Source organism: Rhineura floridana, chromosome 5 (genome assembly GCF_030035675.1).
Source record: "Rhineura floridana isolate rRhiFlo1 chromosome 5, rRhiFlo1.hap2, whole genome shotgun sequence".
In the NCBI taxonomy this organism is placed as follows: Eukaryota; Metazoa; Chordata; class Lepidosauria; order Squamata; family Rhineuridae; genus Rhineura; species Rhineura floridana.
Window position 1 is genome coordinate 172,523,478 of NC_084484.1, and position 18,619 is coordinate 172,542,096.

At 44.9% G+C, this 18,619-nt stretch overlaps 1 protein-coding gene and 1 long non-coding RNA gene across 2 annotated transcripts in view; one reads left to right on the top strand and one right to left on the bottom strand.

The window, feature by feature from the left end:
- TYR (tyrosinase) overlaps positions 1–18,619 on the bottom strand; it is a 71,755-nt gene that overhangs the window by 20,654 nt on the left and 32,482 nt on the right. The window contains exon 3 of the mRNA XM_061629618.1: positions 10,257–10,404. Within this exon, the coding sequence (XP_061485602.1) occupies positions 10,257–10,404 (148 nt within the window). The remainder of the gene's footprint in view (positions 1–10,256; positions 10,405–18,619) is intronic.
- Positions 5,922–10,651, top strand: LOC133386012 (uncharacterized). The gene is made up of 3 exons (XR_009763057.1): positions 5,922–6,022; positions 9,198–9,329; positions 10,113–10,651. It is a non-coding gene; the product is annotated as an uncharacterized LOC133386012 (long non-coding RNA).

The following is an 18,619-nucleotide window of genomic DNA, read 5'->3' on the forward strand; positions in this document are numbered from 1 at the left end:
ACTGCATTTCACTCTACATAGGGCTTCCCGTAAGCTTGGTCCAGAAACTGCATTTAGTGCAAAATGTTTCAGCGTGATTGCTGACAGGAGTGAGACATCTTAACAACTGTGCTTAAAGATTTGCACCGGCTGCCATTTTGCTACCTGGCTGGATTCAAGCTGTCACAGTTGGTATATATAAACCTCTTCTAGGATGCACACCTTAATGTGGTGAGGGGGTTTGAGAGTGCTATAGAAGCTGAGAGCCGTCAGGAGTCTAGGCCAAGAGGCTAGATTCTAGCAGGGTCACCCAAGGCAGAAGGGTCAAAGCTAAGACACCAGACTAAGATGCATCCAGACTCAGAGGAAGGCAATGGTAAACTACCTCTGAATGTCTCTTACCATGAAAACCCTATGAACAGAGTATCCAAAAAGCAATACAAGATAGTGCTGGAACATGAGACTCCCAGCTCAGATGGCACTCAATGAGCTACGGGGGAAGAACAACGAACAAGCACGAGTAGCCCTGTGACTAATGATGCCACTGGGTCAAAGCCGAATGGAAGCCCAGAAGCTGATGCACACAGATGCGAAAGGAGAGTCCAGAGTAGTACAACATATACAATAGGAACATGGAATGTGAGAAGCATGAACCAGGAAAAGTCAGAAATTATGCAAGAAATGGAATGCATCAGTATTCCAATATTTGGCGTGAGTGAATTAAAATGGACGGGAATGGGATATTTTCAATCAGGCAACTACAAAATATTTTATGCAGGAAATGAGAAATTAAGAAGAAATGGAGTTGCTTTAGTAGTGAGAAGTGATGTAGCAAAAGCAATCAGTAGCTATAACGCAAGGTCTGAGCGAGTGATATCAACGAGATTAAATGGGAAACCTATTCATATAACTATCATCAAAGTCTACGCTCCAACGGCAAACGCAGAAGAAGAGGAAATAGAGAGATGTTACACAGAAGTAGAGGAAGAAATTGATCACACACCAAAACAAGATGTGTTGATTATCATTGAGGAATGGAATGCAAAAGTAGAGAACAGAGAAGAACTAGGAATTGTGGGAGAATGGGGCTTAGGAGATAGAAATGAAGCAGGAGACTTATTGAATTCTGTGAAGCCAATAATTTGTTTCTTGCAAACACATTTTTGAGCAACTGAAAAGATGACTGTACACATGGAGATCACCAAATGGTCAATATAGGAATCAAATCAATTATATAATTGGCAACAGAAGATGGAGAAGTTCCATACTTTCTGCGAAAACGACCAGGAGCAGACTGCAGTACAGAATATGCACTGGTAATATCAAAAATCAGAGTAAAGCTAAAGAAGAGCAAAAAAATCATAATGCCAAAATACAATTGAAATAACATCCCAGAAGCATATAAAGATCAAATAAGGAACCGGTTTGAGGCTTTAAACTTAGTTGACAGAGAACCAGAAGAATTATGGATTGAAGTCAGAGACATTATCAGAGAAGAATGCAAAAAGACAATACCTCTTGTTAAAAAGAGAGAAAGACCTCAATGGATGACTGACGAAACTCTTTAAATGGTTAAAGAGAGAAGGAAAGCAAAAGCAAAAGGAGACAGAAACATGCTTAGAACCCTAAATGCAATAATACAGTGACTAGTACGTAGGGACAAAGAGAACTATTACAATAGTTATTGAATAGAAACAAAAGATTAGAGAAATTAAAGGGAAATTTAAACCAAGAGTAGAGATGTTGAATAATCAACAGGGGAACATACTGACTGACCGAGATGAAATAAAAGGAAGATGGAAGCAATACACTGAAGAACTCTATAAAAGAGATGCAAGAATGACAGATTCATTCACGGAGGAACTGTATGATGCAGAACCAGAAATTTTAGAATGTGAGGTGAAAGCTGCTCTTAAAATCCTTGGAAGAAACAAATCACCAGGAATAGATGACATCCCAATAGAGTTGCTACAAGCTACTGAGACTGAATCTGTCCAAATTTTGACAAAAATTTGTCAACAAATATGGAAAAGAAAACAATGGCCCTCAGACTGGAAGAGTTTAATATACATCCCAATTCCAAAGAAAGGGGATCCCAGGGAATGCAGTAATTATCTAATACTACCTTAATATCTCATGCAAGTAATGTAATGCTCAGGATTCTACAACAAAGGCTCTTACCACATATGGAGTGAGAAATGACAGACGTCCAAGCTGGATTTAGAAAGGGAAGAGACACCAGAGATCATATCGCAAACATATGTTGGATAATGGAACTGACCAAAGAATTTCAGAAGAAAATCACCCTGTGCATTATAGCTTACAGCAAAGCCTTTGACTGTGTAGATCATGAGAAACTATGGAAAGCCTTAAAAGAAATGGGGGTGCCACAACATCTGATTGTTCTGATATGCAACCTATACTCTGGACAAGAGGTTTCCAATTGTAAAGGGTTTGAGACAGCGATGTATGAGACAGCGGGATTGGACCAAGGTGGAGGTGTGAAAACTGGAGGGAGAAATATCAATAATTTAAGATATGCAGACGGTACCATACTACCAGCAGAAACCAGTAATGATTTGAAATGAATGCTGATGAAAGTTAAAGAGGAAAGCACAAAAGCAGGACTACAGCTGAACATCAAAAAGACTAAAGTAATGACAAAAGATTTATGCAACTTTACAGTTGACAATGAGGACAAGGATTATCAATACCTTGGCACAGTCATTAACCAAAATGGAGACCATAATCAAGAAATCAGAAGAATGCTAGGACAGGGGAGGGCAGCTTTGAGAGAACTAGAAAAGGTTCTCAAATGCAAAGATGTATCACTGAACACTAAAGTCAGGATCATTCAGGCGATGGTATTCCTGATCACAGCTTGGAAAAGTTACTTTTTTGAACTACAACTCCCATCAGCCCCAGCCAGCATGGCCACTGGATTGGGCTGATGGGAGTTGTAGTTCAAAAAAGTAACTTTTCCAAGCTTTGTTCCCGATCTCTATGTATGGATGTGAAAGTTGGACAGTGAAAAAATGGATAACAGAAAAATCAACTAATTTGAAATGTGGTATTGGAGAAGAGCTTTGCACTTACCATGGACTGTGAAAAAGACAAATAACTGGGTGTTAGAACAAATTAGACCAGAACTGTCACTAGAAGCTAAATGATGAAACTGAGGTTAATATACTTTGGACACATAATGAGAAGACCTGATTCACTAGAAAAGACAATAATGCTGGGAAAAACAGAAGGGAGTAGAAAAAGAGGAAGGCCAAACAAGAGATGGATTGATTCCATAAAGGAAGCCACAGAGCTGGACTTACAAGATCTGAACAGGGTGGTTTATAACAGATGCTATTGGAGGCCGCTGATTCATAGGTTCGCCATAAGTTGAAATCGACTTGAAGGCACATAACAACAATAATGCTTGGGACCAATTTACTTAAGGGACCCTTTACCCCATATGTGCTGATTTGATTGTTTCTGCTTATACTAGTGACTCACACTGTCCATTCTGCATTTTTAAGGGGACATTCCTTTAGTGCAGCAGCACCTGTACTTTGGAACTCCCTGCCTATTGACATGAGGCGGGCACCCTCACTGTACTCTTTTAGCCAACTGCTGAGAACTTTTCTGTTTCAGTACATGGTTTGGTTACATCTGTTCTTAAATTTGGTCTAGATGGTTTATTGTGTTTTATTGTTCTTTGATGTTTCTGTTTTTAAATGTTATAAGTGTGTTTTCATTTCGTTTTTAATTGTATTTCGTTTTTATTTGTATTTTTTTTTAATGACAGGTTTGCTGCCCTGGGTTCCCTTGGGAGGAAAGGAAGGACACAATTTTAAAAGTAAATAAGTAGGCTATGCTCAGACAGTTAATGGCCCAAGATCACCCAGTGAACTTCAGCCCAGTTAACCACTACACCACCCTGTGCCGGCTTAGTATTCAATGACTCTTGGCTGATCCTAATAAGTTGGCTCTGTGCCACGTAGTGCTGCTGTTGGAGATGATTATGTATTTGTTTGTTTGTTTATTATTTGATTTATATCCCGCCCTTCCTCCCAGCAGAAGCCAAGGGCGGCAAACAAAAGCACTAAAAACACTTGAAAACATAATGAAAATATATAATGTAAAATATATATATTACAGTTGCCTGTAATATTGGACTCTCAGGGGGCGTGGCCATAGTTTGTTTGCAAAGGCATGCTTGTCTACTCTCTGTGTGGGGGCATGGCTTTGGGAGTTGTCATCAGTAGTGTAGTGGCAAATTCAGAAGTGCAGGGTCCCTTCATGAGAGTCACAGCCATCACCACCACCACCCTTTTTTTGCTGCTGGGTTGAGAATAAGATCCGTGTTAATGCCTCCTCCTACAACAGACATCCTTAGAAGCGAATAAACATGAAATGGGAGAGCGTTAGCTACTGAAAAGAGTCTTCTCAGTAGCTGACACCTCCATTCATTCTGATTGACTCCAATCAGCAGGAAAAGACTAGGAAGCATGTTAGAAGACTCTTATCAGTGGCTAACACACACCTCTTTCACGCTGATTGGCTCATAGGATGCTGGAGACACAGGGACCCTCCTGGGACCCTGCTCCCAAAAAGTAAGGTGTCCAAGTCCCCCTGAGAGCCTGAATGACCACACCCCTGGTTGTCATGATGAACTCCTGCATTCCAAAATCTATCCCTACATCACGGCCTGAGGTTCTTTAGCTGGGGATGGCCAGAAGTCCTCCTGGAATGACCAGCTAGCAGAGCATGTGACTAACTGCTGAGCTGTATGTCCAGACCAGAAATTGGTCAAGGTCCAAATCCTTCCTGGCTCTCTCCATGAGGAAAGGGAGGTAACTAATCTTCTATTTCACAAAGATAGATAGTAGACAGTTAAGGCAGACTGCGCTTCGCCAACCTGGTGCCCTCCAGATGTTTTGGACTACAACTCCCACCAGCCCCAGGCAACATGGCTAACGGTAAGGGGCAATGGGAGTTGTATTTCAAAACATCTAGAAGGCACCATGCTGGGGAAAGCTGCCCAAGATGCAGAAAGGTGCCTTTATATAGGGTATCAAATCCCACACTGAGCCCACATCTGCACTGCATATTTAAAGCAGTATCATGCCACTTTAAACAGACATGGCTTCCCCCAAAGAATCTTTGGGAAATGTAGTTCGTTAAGGGTGCTGAGAGTTGTTAGCAGACCCCAATTCCCCCACAGAGCTACAGTCCTCAGAGTGGTTTAACAATCAATCTCTCTTCCCACGAACTCTGGGAATTGTAGCTCTGTGAGGGGAATAAGAATCTCCTAACAATTCTCAGCACCCCGATCGAACTACAGTTCCCAGGATTCTTTGAGGGCAGCCATACAAGATTAAAGTGGTATGATACTGCTTTAAATGTAAGGTGCAGATGGGGCCATAATAGCAAGAAGCTCTCTCAGGGCCCTGGATCAAGGTGTGTGTGTGTCTCACATACGCTGCCCTCATGAACAGCATTATTATCACTCATTTTCCCCCTCACAGTTCCACACCCCCACACACATACCCCCACCCAACACCCCACACCCCCCAACACCCACACACACACACTACAACCTGGGAGACCAGGGTTCGAATCCCCACATAGCCATGAAGCTCACTGGGTGACCTTGGGCCAGTCACTGCCTCTCAGCCTCATGAAAACCCTAGGGTCGCCATAAGTCAGAATTGACTTGAAGGCAGTACATTTATTTTGAAACTGAACAGCCCTCTTCAAGCAAAGCACAAACTGATCCAGGCCCTGAGCTGACAAACCTTCCAATGCAGATTTATTTTATTTTGATTTTTTTCTTTAAAAAAAACCAGTTTTTACTGTAAGTGTGGGTGGAAGGCCATAGCTAATGGTTGCCTCTTGACCTGCCTTTGTCTTGCAGGTCTACTGTGGATTTGAGCCATTGCTCATGCCGTTGCGCAGCATATCATTTGGAGGAAATTTCGTCATTGGAGGGGGAGGCGAGGGCTGGAACACAGCTGGAGGCTCGCTGTGCGCATAGCAAACGATAAAGGTAAGCATCATAATAATACTTGGCACACATGCAGGGCCTTTTTAAAAAGTCCTGAACTGCAGCGTGAATATTAATCAATCAATCTCCCTGCTAAAAGTAGATCAGCTCACAGGCGGATGGAAGGATTTGCTGTAGCACTGGTAGGTGATGCTGATTGGCTCAGGAGCCAGAGAAGCAGCAGGTGTTTATCCACAGAATGACAACATAGGCCCTTCCCCACCATCTCAGGGTTCCATAATACTGCCCACTCTTCCTGCCTCCTCCCCTCCAACCATTTTCATCGTTGAAGGGAAAAAAAAGTTTCCAACAGTTTAATCGTACTTTTGCAACATGATAAGACTCAGATGCTCTCTGCCTCTTGTTCACTGAGACGGGTTACTTTGAAGAGGAGAGGAATAGGCATACCAAGTATTGGTCTATTTGTAGGGGTAAGGTCTGGCCAGATCCTTATTTCTCCTAATCCCTACCCCCCCCATGTGAGCAGTCGCAATGACCTCACCTGATTTCAAGTGACCCATTTTTGCCATGGGCCCACAGCGGTGCTTGGAAAGCCTGTTCAAGCCCCAACCATCAGCTGATTGTGCTGCAAAGTGCTGCACCAGACGGTTGACACAGGGCTTGGCTCTAAGCAAGGCTGTATCTTCCTTTGACCCCATCCACACCATACATTTATTCCACTATTATTCCACTTTAAACAGTCATGGCTTTCCCCAAGGAATCCTGGGACGTATAGTTTGTTAAGGGTGCTGGGAGTTGCAAGATGACCTCTATTGCCCTCATAGAGCTACAGTTCTCAAGAGTTCCCTGGAAAGAGGAATTGTTGGTTAAACTTTTCCAGGAGCTTTAGTTCTGTGAGGGGTATAAGGGTCCCCTAAGAAATCTTAGCACTCTTTGCAAATGACACTTCTCAGGATTTGGGGGAGAAGCCATGACTGTTTTAAACTGGAATAATAGTAGAATAAATGTACAGTGCAAATGTGGCCTTTGCCACCTTTAGCTAATCAGATCATACTAGCGGGGGGGGGGGAAACCAAGGAAGGTACAAAGCAGGGTGAGTAAGGGATATGGCTTGGGGAGAGGGGTGTGCGACTGGGGAGTTTCTAGGCCAGTTTCTGGAGCTCCATGTATGAAGGCTCCGTCCCCACAGCCACAGAAACTTATGAAGATAGGAAGCTGCCTTATATTAATTCAGAACATCGGTCCATTTAGTTCAGCATTGCCTACACCACTCTTCTTCAAGCCTTGACTCCCCAGATGCAGGGCCGGATTAAGCTGAGGGCCCCTAGGCTGATTGATGTTTGGGCCCCACTTCTCCTCTTAGGCACGCATGCATGCCATCAAGCAAGATGGCAGCAGAGGCTTCAGCCCCTTAGGGAAACCTCGGCCGCCATCTTCATTGATGGCAAACCACAAAAACAGCGGAGAAAAAGCTAAGTGAGTGGGAGGATGGCGGACGGTTTGGAAGCTCTTGTCCCGCGATCTGTGGCTCCTGTCCTGCTTCCGCAGATTGCGGAAGGAGAGCGGAGGGCCCTCTGTAGCTCCAGGGGCCCTCGGGCCAGTGCCCCACAGGCCCCCAAGAGCTCCGGGCCCCTAGGCTTCAGCCTACTGAGCCTAATGGATAATCTGGCCTTGCCTAGATGATGTTGGACTACAACTCCCATCATTCCCAGACAGCATGGTCAATGGTCAGGGGTGATAGGAGTTGTGGTCCATAAGAACATAAGAACATAAGAAGAGCCTGCTGGATCAGGCCAGTGGCCCATCTAGTCCAGCATCCTGTTCTCACAGTGGCCAACCAGGTGCCTGGAGGAAGCCCGCAAGCAGGACCCGAGTGCAAGAACACTCTCCCCTCCTGAGGCTTCCGGCAACTGGTTTTCAGAAGCATACTGCCTCTGACTAGGGTGGCACAGCACAGTCATCACGGCTAGTAGCCATTGATAGCCCTGTCCTCCATGAATTTGTCTAATCTTCTTTTAAAGCCGTCCAAGCTGGTGGCCATTACTGCATCTTGTGGGAGCAAATTCCATAGTTTAACTATGCGCTGAGTAAAGAAGTACTTCCTTTTGTCTGTCCTGAATCTTCCAACATTCAGCTTCTTTGAATGTCCACGAGTTCTAGTATTATGAGAGAGGGAGAAGAACTTTTCTCTATCCACTTTCTCAATGCCATGCATAATTTTATACACTTCTATCATGTCTCCTCTGACCCGCCTTTTCTCTAAACTAAAAAGCCCCAAATGCTGCAACCTTTCCTCGTAAGGGAGTCGCTCCATCCCCTTGATCATTCTGGTTGCCCTCTTCTGAACCTTTTCCAACTCTAGAATATCCTTTTTGAGATGAGGCGACCAGAACTGTACACAGTATTCCAAATGCGGCCGCACCATAGATTTATACAACGGCATTATGATATTGGCTGTTTTATTTTCAATACCTTTCCTAATTATCGCTAGCATGGAATTTGCCTTTTTCACAGCTGCCGCACACTGGGTCGACATTTTCATCGTGCTGTCCACTACAACCCCGAGGTCTCTCTCCTGGTCGGTCACCGCCAGTTCAGACCCCATGAGCGTATATGTGAAATTCAGATTTTTTGCTCCAATATGCATAATTTTACACTTGTTTATATTGAATTGCATTTGCCATTTTTCCGCCCATTCACTCAGTTTGGAGAGATCTTTTTGGAGCTCTTCGCAATCCCTTTTTGTTTTAACAACCCTGAACAATTTAGTGTCGTCACCAAAATTTGCCACTTCACTGCTCACTCCTAATTCTAGGTCATTAATGAACAAGTTGAAAAGTACAGGTCCCAGTACCGATCCTTGAGGGACTCCACTTTCTACAGCCCTCCATTGGGAGAACTGTCCGTTGATTCCTACTCTCTGCTTTCTGCTTCTTAACCAATTCCTTATCCACAAGAGGACCTCTCCTCTTATTCCATGACTGCTAAGCTTCCTCAGAAGCCTTTGGTGAGGTACCTTGTCAAACGCTTTTTGAAAGTCTAAGTACACTATGTCCACTGGATCACCTCTATCTATATGCTTGTTGACACTCTCAAAGAATTCTAATAGGTTACTGAGACAGGACTTTCCCTTGCAGAAGCCATGCTGGCTCTGCTTCAGCAAGGCTTGTTCTTCTATGTGCTTAGTTAATCTAGCTTTAATAATACTTTCTACCAGTTTTCCAGGGACAGAAGTTAAGCTAACTGGCCTGTCATTTCCGGGATCCCCTCTGGATCCATCAACATCTGGGGACCAAAGGTTGAATAACAGTGGTCTACACGGACTGGCAGTGGATCTCCAGGGATTCAGGTAGGGTTCCTTCCTGCCCTACTGGAAGTGTTGCGGACCGAACCTGGGACCTTCTGCATTTAAAGCAGATGCTCTGCCACTGAGCTACTATCCTTCCCCAGATATTGGCACCACGTATGGCAAAACCAGAGGATGAGACGAATGGGTTGTGTGATGTTAGGGACGGGGGTCCTCGTCACCGCAGTCAGCACTGCTCCCTGCTCACACATCCTTAGGATGCGTAAGCAGTTTATCTGACTAGGGCTTATTATATCTATCAGTAAATACATGAGTTTTAGGCCCTCTAAATATCTCTGTCTGGCCCTTGGGACTCACACCACCAGGGGCAGCTGGTGGCTCCATGTGAGTGAGGCAGTGGAATCCACTCTAGGTTCTAGTCTGAACGTTTAAGGAGCTGTCCAAGGTGCAACGCTTTGGACAGGTCCTTGAAAGTTCAGACTAAAACCGGGAGCGGATTCCACTGCCCCACTGACATGGAGTCACCAGCTGGCACTGCCCATCACACCACAACCCCTACCATCAGGTCACACCCATCACCAGCCCTGCATGGCATGCTCCTTGGGTGCTTTTGCCTGGCTAGAATGGATCCTTGCACTCTGATAATGCCTCTTGCTTGTCTGGATGGAGGATGGAGGTGTGTGTTTGTGTGTGTGTGTGTGTGTGTGTGTGTGTGTGTACAGAAACTACCCTCCTGGGCTTCTGCTGGGAGGAAGGGCAGGATATAAATAAATAAAAAAATAAATAAAAGAAAATGTACATTCATTTTTGCCATCGGTCCCACAGCACCACTGACATATGGCCCTCAGAAGATTGCCTGGAACTGCCTGCAGTCCTTGGGATGAAAAAGGTTTCCCAGCCCTGCTCTAAAATAGCAAGTCTTCACGCTTGTCTAAATTCACTGCTTTTACCAGGAGGCTTCACCCCTACCTGTCGACAAAGGCGTGGTGCAGTATGAAGATGGGATCGTTCGCTGATCCCTGCACCTGGGACATCGAGCCATTCATGTAGATGTGTAATGCGTTATGCAGACTGCTTTGGGACACATTTGATATTGCGGTGCTTGGATTTGCAAAGCCTGTTGGGAGGAGAGGAAATGGAGAGGTAAATGACAATCATGCTGCAGTGTACATAAGAGGGCATTGCAGTGTCTGTAATGTACTCTTCCCATCTCAGATCAGTGTCAGATTTTGCTCCATGTATCCTCCCCCCATTGTCTGAAATCTTGTTTGCTAGGATTGATGGGAATTGTAGATCAGCAACATCTGGAGTGACAAGGTTCCCCACACTTGTACTAGAAAGCTGTTGACATTAAATAAAGTTGTTAGTTGGTTATGCCCCCTCTGTGTGGCCTCCTCTTCATCGTACTTCATATTTTAGTTTAGAAGTAGGATAAAAGTAAGCAAATAAATATTGAATGAAAATCCCTGCTGGATCAAGCCAAAAGCCCATCTACTCCAGCATCCTGCTCTCCCAGTGGTCAGCCAGATGCCTGTAGGAAGCTCACAAGCAGGACCTGAGTGCAACAAAACTCTCCCCACTTGTGATTCCCAGCAACTGGTGTTCACAGGCATACTCCATACTGGTTCTCCCACTATCAGGAGCTGCCAGGGCTAAAACTGGGCTCAACTAATGCTAGCCTGGGCTCTCTGTTACCAAGAGTGACCAGCCAGATGCTCTTGAGAGGCTCACAAGCAGCCCATGATGACAAATGCCTTTAGCCCATTGCATGGTCTGAAAGCTTGTGAGACCACCCCCTTTGCAAAGCTGAACAGGTGTGGGTCTGGTCATTGCTTGGATGAGAGACCCCATCGGTCCCAAACAGACGCAGCATCCATGGATGCAGGGATCCATGACAGGGAGAAAATGGCAGGATATAAATGCAAGAAAATAAATATTTATTTATTCATTGAAATATTTATAGACCACACTTCCATAAAAGTACAGCAAAGTGGTATACAGCGTACATATTTCAGTAAGAACAATAAAAATGTCGGTTTTTTAAACCTCAATAAAAACCACAAGAAATACTGGTTGGTAAAAGGAAAATTCACATTGCAATAATACAGTTTTTAGGAGACCTCTGAAAGAAGGCAGGAGCAGTTATTTCAGAAGCTCTACAGGCAGAGAGTTCCACAAGGCAGGGTCTGCCTCACTACAGGCTGGGTCCCTAACAAAGGCGGACCAAGCATGAACCACCAGAGGTTATGCCCGTGTGAACACAGTGGCTCAACGCTTAGCTTGCATGGCTGATAGCCATAGATATATCCATCTTTCATGAATAGTCACTGTTTTCATGCCATCTTAGCTGCTTGCCAGCAGCACAGCTTGTGACAGGAAACCCCATGCATCAATTATGTGCCATGTGAAGAAAAAGCCTTTCCTTTTATCTGACCTGCACCTCATGCAGTTTCAGTGGGTTCTGGAGAGGGTATGTGTGTGCGTGTGTGAGTGGCAAAGGGGAAGAAGAGGTGGTTGGGCCCTTGCTGGGTTAGGGGCCTTGGCGTGTGCTCAAAAGTGCCAACTGTTGAAGCAGGCTCAGATTAGCCCTGTGGTGTGCACAAATTAATAAACCTGCAGCCACATTCTGGACTTGATGACATTTCCGAACTGTTTTAAGAGCAGCCTGAGATTGCCAGAAAATAGTCTTTCAGCCATCAGTGGGAACTTGGCGCGAATCTGAAATCTGCAGTAATTGACTATTTAATATTCTTTTATGGGAGAGTGGCTTTACATAGCTTGCTGTATTGAGGCATGATTTGCTTTAGAACATGACTGCTTCCTTCATTTTTGCCCATCAGTGCCACTCGTGAGTTTACTCAGGTGTATATAGAGAGCCAGTGTGGTGCAGTGATTAAGGTGTTGGACTACAACCAGGGTTCGAATCCCCACACAGCCATGAAGCTCGCTGGGTGACCTTAGGCCAGTCACTGCATCTCAGCCTCAGAGGGAGGCAATGGTAACCCCCCTCTGAATACCGCTTATCATGAAAACCCTATTCATAGGGTCGCCCATAAGTCGGAATCGACGTGCAGGCAGTCCATTTCATTTCATTAAGAGCTATAGTCATGGATCACTCTGGTAGCATCAAACAGTGCATTAGCAATGCTGGATACAAAAGTGACATGTATTCGAGGAGGATAAGGCTATCAGTGGCTACTAACCCTGATGGCTGTGTCCTACCTCCACTGTCAGAGGCTGTATGCTTCTGAATACCAGTTTCTGAAAACCTGGAAGGAAGAGCATTGTTGCACTCAGGTCCTATTTGCAGGATTCCCAAATGTTAATAATGAGGGAGACAGACACACCTCACCAGGGAGTGTATTCTACAAATGGGGACCCATCACCAAGAATATCCTGTCACTGGTCAGAACACAATTTTAAATTTGATAAGGCTTCTGTAGTCACGGAACCTTAGGACAAATCAGGCAAGCAGGGGGCGCTCTCTGTAAGGAGTAGGCCATAGACAGGAGTCTGAGATGTTCCAGAAGCCAAGTCAGCAGCCAGGACTGAAGAACAATCCAGGAGGCAGATGGAGGACAAATCAGGACACAGGAAGAAACAAGGACCAAAGGCCAGCCAATAGTGGCAACTGCCGGCTCCATGGCAGTGGAATCTGCTCTGGGTTTTAGTCTGAGCTCTCAGGAGCTGTCCAAGCTTCCGAACCTATGGTTAGCATCTTGGGCAGCTCCTTGAAAGTTCACAATGAAACCCAGAGAGGATTCCCCTGCTCCACTCGCATGGAGCTATCACTTCTAGCCAATGATACAGAAACACAACAGAGGTCCAGAAGGCCTTGTTGCTTCAGCAATGCTCAGCTGGAACAGGAAGCCCTTCTATACACCTTCCTGGCCAGGAGGATCCAACTACCATCACTACCAACTGCAGCTCAGTAGCTAACCACCCAAGGCAGACACACACAGATCCAGCCACCCCTGACAGTACCTGGACTTCTCTTTGTCAATTCAGAAAGGAGATAGGAACATAAGAACAGCCTGTGGGATCAGGCCCGCGGCCCATCTAGTCCAGCATCCTGTTCTCACAGTGTCCAACCAGATGTTCATGGGAAGTCTGCAAGCAGGGCATGAGCACAACAGCTCTCCCCCCCGCCTTGTGGTTTCCAGCATCCGGCTGTGGAAATAAGAGCATAGCCATCGTAGCCAGAAGCCTTTGATACCGTTATCCTCCATGAAGTTTGTCTAATCCTCTTTTAAAACCATTCAAGTTGCTGGCAATCACTGCCTCCTCTGGGAGTGAGTTCTATAGCTTAACTATGTGCTGTGTGAGGAAGTACTTTCTTTTGTCTGTCCTGATCTGACAAGATCAGCCTCACAAGACCTTCTCTCGGTCCCGCCGGTTAAAACAGCCAGGCTGGTGCGGACCAGAGAGAGGGCATTCTCGATCGTGGCCCCCACCCTCTGGAATTCCCTTCCTTTTGATCTCCGACATGCTCCCTCCCTGATAAGTTTTCGCCGAGCCTTAAAGACCTGGCTATTCAGGCGGGCCTACAAGATTGGGGTGGATTAGTTTTATAATGTTTTAATTGAAGGCTGGTTTTAAATTGATTATGATTGTTGCTTTGATATGTATATTATGTTTTATATTGTTGTATGTCGCCTAGAGTGTCCGTTAATCCGGACAGATAGGCGACTCAAAAATAAAATTTATTATTATTATTATTATTATTGGATGTCCATGAGTTGTAGTGTTATCAGATAGGGAGAAACACTTCCCTCTATCCACTCTCTCAATGGCATGCATAGTTTTATACACTTCTATCATGTCACCTTCTCTCTAAACCAAAAAGCTTCAAATGCTGCAATCATTTCTCATAGGAGAGTCACTCCATATCCTTGATCATCATGGTTGTCCTTTTCTGAAACTTCTCCAACTCTACAATATCCTATTTGAGGTGAGGCAACCAGAACTGAACACACTATCCCAAATATACACCCTGGGCTCCTGCTGGGAGGAAGGGCAGGATATAAATCAAATAATAAATAAATGGGTCACACCATAGATTTGTATAATCGCACTATGATATTGGCAGTTTTATTTTCAATACCTTTCCTAATGATCCCTAGCATGGAATTTGCCCTTTTCACAGTTGGGTCAACATCTTCATCGAGCTATCCACTACGACCCCAAAGTCTTGTTCCTGGTCAGTCTCTGCTCTGCCAGTTCAGACCCCATGAGTGTGTATGTGAAATTAAGATTTTTTTTTGCCCCAACATGCATCATTTTACAATTGTTCACATCAAAATTGCTTTTGTCAGTTTACCACCCATTCACTCCATTTGGAGAGGTTCTTTTTGAGCTCTTCACAATCTCTTTTTGTTTTAAAGACCCTGAACAATTTTGTATCGGCAAACTTGGCCACCTCAGTACTCACCCCTAACTCTAGATCATTTATGAACAAGTTAAAAAGCACAGGTCCCAATACCAAACCTTGAGGGACTCCACTTTCTAAATTCTTCCATTGTAAGAACTGTCCATTTATTCCTACTCTCTGCTTCCTGCTGCTTAACCAGTTCTTGATCTACCTCTCCTCTTACTCCATGACTGCTAAGCTTACTCTGGAGTCTTTGGTAAGGTACCTTGTTGAACGCTTTTTGAAAATCCAAGTACACTATGTCAACTGGATCACCTCTCTATATAAGCTTGCTAGTTGACACTCTCAAAGAACTCCAATAGGTTGGTGAAACAAGACTTACCCTTCCAGAAGCCATGCTGGCTGTGCTTCAGCAAGGCTTGTTCTTCTGTGTCAGCCTTTCCCAACCAGTGTGCCTCCAGATGTTGCTGGACTACAATTCCCATATTTCCTGACCATTGGCAATGCTGGCTGAGGCTGATGGGAGTTGTGGTCCAACAACATCTGGAGGCACACTGCCTGGGAAAGGCTGTTCTATGTGCTTAGTTATTTTTTAACAATACTTTCTACCCGTTTTCCCGTGACAGACATTAAGCTAACTGGTCTGTTATTTCCAGGATCCCCCCTGCACCCCTTTTTAAAGATTAGTGTTACACTGACCACTTTCCAGTCCTCAGGTATAGAGGCAGATCTGAGGGACAGGTTACTTATTTTTGTTAGAAGATCAGCTGTCTCACATTTGAGTTTTTAAAGAACTCTTGGGTGGATACCATCTGGACCAGGCAATTTGTCAATTTTTATTTTGTCTATTAAACCCAGGACTTCATATCTTGTCACCACCATCTACCTCAGCTCCTCAGACTGCCTCCCTGCAAAAGTTAGTTCAGGCACTGGGTTCTGCCCTATATGCTACATTGTGAAGGCGGATGCAAAGAATTCATTTAGCTTCTCTGCAATCTCCTTATCCTGCTTTAGCACACCTTTGACTCCCTTGTCATCCAAGTGTCCAACCATGTCCCTAGATGGTCTCCTGCTTTGCATGTATTTAAAGAACAGTTACAATGACCACAGGACTTGCTACAATGTCCCTTGTGGGACTGGTGCATGAAGGACTGGCCTGTCACTCCTCAAATCCTTCTCAAAGTGGCCCTCCAGGTGAGCAACTTGTTCACCAAGCATGTAGCTACCTGGCTACAATAAAGAAAGAAACAGGGAGGTGATATCAGCCTGTGAGTACTTTTTCTTTACATATAGCCTGAAAAATGGATGTTTTTGGTGTAACCTTTTGCATTGTGCTCAGCTTGTGACTTAACAAATGTAACTCTTAATCTTTCAGCATTTCACATTGATTTCAACTCCCCTCCCTTATTATGTCACCCAAATCTCATTCGTTTTCAGTGTAAAATTGCTGGATACCCTGATTCAAATTCACACCATCCATTGCAAGTTTGCAGAATGGTATACATTAAAGCCAAGGACTGAATAAATCAAGCGTGTCTGTGTTTTTACCTCCTCTTCAGTGATTCCCATTTGTTGCAGAACACATACCACATGGCATATGATCTGAGTATGAGCACCCTGGGTATTAATTAGTCAGGGTTACAAAAGGAGACACAGGAAAGGCCCAGTACATCAGTCTTTGTCTGCACTGATTTTGCTTGCTGTCTAAACATCCATCACCAAAGTTATTAAAGCCCTTCTCTTGAAGCTGGTTCTTGTTGCAAACACTGAGGGCTGATTCAGGCAGAAGCATCATTACTGCAACATCCAGCAAGGATGTAACATCCTCCATTCAAATGCACCCATTTTTTCATTGGACTGAGTTCACGCATTCAGCTGCCAGTCATTAAACACCTGTCTTCCAATATGGGCAACACAGGAAGCGGCCTTATACTGAGCCAAAAAGCCACCTGTGCTAGTGTCAATGGCAAGGAAGTTCATAGGTCTTAATATAAGGCAAGGGCAAGGGCTGGGAATTGGATCTGGCTAGTGGGCCGGATCATTATCTCCCCCACCTATATCTCCCTCACAATGATGTCAGGTGACCTTTCCCCCCCTCGGGGTCTTGCACAACCCTTTCCAAAACACCCACAAGACAGAGCTTTCAAAGGGGCTACTCATGTCCCAACAATCAGCTGATTGTAGTTGTCCAGGTACTCATAGGGGGGTGTCTTAGACCCTTTGGGGAGCAGGATCCCAGCAGGGTCCCTATGTCTCCAGCATCCCACAAGCTAATCAGCATGAAAGGGAAGTGTGTTAGGCCCTGAGAAGAACCTTCTAACATGCTTCCTTGTCCTTTCCTGCTGACTGGAACCAATCAGAGTGAAAGGAGGTGAGTCAGCCACTGAGAAGACTCTTCTCAGTAGCTTACACTCTATTCTTTCATGCTGATTGGCTCCTAGGTATGTCTGTTGTTGTGTTAGAAGGCAGAAGCAAGGATTTCATTCTCAACCAAGCAGCAAATCAAAATAAAAGGATGGGAGGGGCGTGGTTGTCACTACCATGAAAGGACACAGCACTTCTGAATTTGCCACTGCACTGCTTGCTACGTTGCAGACTGCTTTGCATCGGCAGTTCCTGCAAATGTCCTTTCAGATGAGCCAAACCTGATATCATATATGAGGTCAGGCATAGGGCAGGTGGTTGTAGCGTGGCTGAAGTGGCCTCCCAGTCCACATGGGAAGATCCAATTAGGATCGCAGGCTGGAGGCTCCTCATCCCTGTTAGAAAGATACAGTCAGAATATTTTCAGCCAGGTGGGGACAGGGAGAGGGAGAAACAGCTGCTCTAGCTCCATCTCTATGACCCCAAGAAAGTGACTGGCACAAAAGAAGAGGGCAGGGAAATAATCTGTTGCAGCTCAGGCTGGGAAGGAAAAGGCTACGGAAAGCTCAGGCTGGGAAGGAAAGGGCTATGTCTCTGCTTGAGAAAAAATAGCAGAGGCGCATAATGAAGCGGGAGAGCTCTCAGTCAGGAGCTGTGCTTTCGGCCAGGCGGGAGGACCCTAGCAAGACAACATGGGCTGCTGTTTAATACCCCAAGACCATTAGGGGGGGGCTGGAGCCCGGTGCTAGAGCCTCTGCTTTGCATGCGGAAGCTCTCAAGTTCAATCCCCAACATCTCCAGGTAGGACTGGGAGTATCCCTTGGGAGAAACCCTGAACAGCTGCCAGCAGTTAGTGTGGACAGTGCAGTGCTAGTGGTCCATGGTCCGACTCATTCTAAGGCAGGTTCCTATTTTCCTACATGGGATAGTTCTTGGAAGGGAATGGCTGCAGCTCAATAGTAAAACGCATGCTTTGCTTGCAGAAGGTTTATAGATTGATTGATGGATTGATTGATTGATTGATACATATCCCCCTTCCTTCCAGCAGGAGCCCAGGGCAGCAAACAGAAACACTACACACTTTAAAACATCATAAAAATGCCTTAAAATACATTAAAACAAAACGTTAAAAACATTGTTAAAAAATCTTTAAAAACATCTTTTTAAAAAAGGGTTAAAGATATTAAAAGACATATTCAAAGCAATTCTAACACAGACACAGGTTCCAGGTTTAGTCCACACAGCCATCTCCAGGTAGGGCTGAGAAAGACCCTGCCTGAAATCCAGAGCTTGGAAAAGTTACTTTTTTCGAACTACAACTCCCATTAGCCCCAGCCAGCATGGCTACTGAATTGGGCTGATGGGAGTTGTAGTTCAAAACAGTAACTTTTCCAAGCTCTGCTGAAATCCTGGAGAGCCACTTCCAGTCAGACGCAATCAATAATGTGACTCAGAAAAAGGCAGCTTCCTGTGTCTCTCGGCTTTTCCCAAACCATGGAAACAATGCTTCCCTTAAGACAGTCTAAAAGGGCCTTGGGCATTTGTACCCAGCAGTGTGTCGTTAAGTCAAAGTACCACCTGGCAGACCTCAGCACCT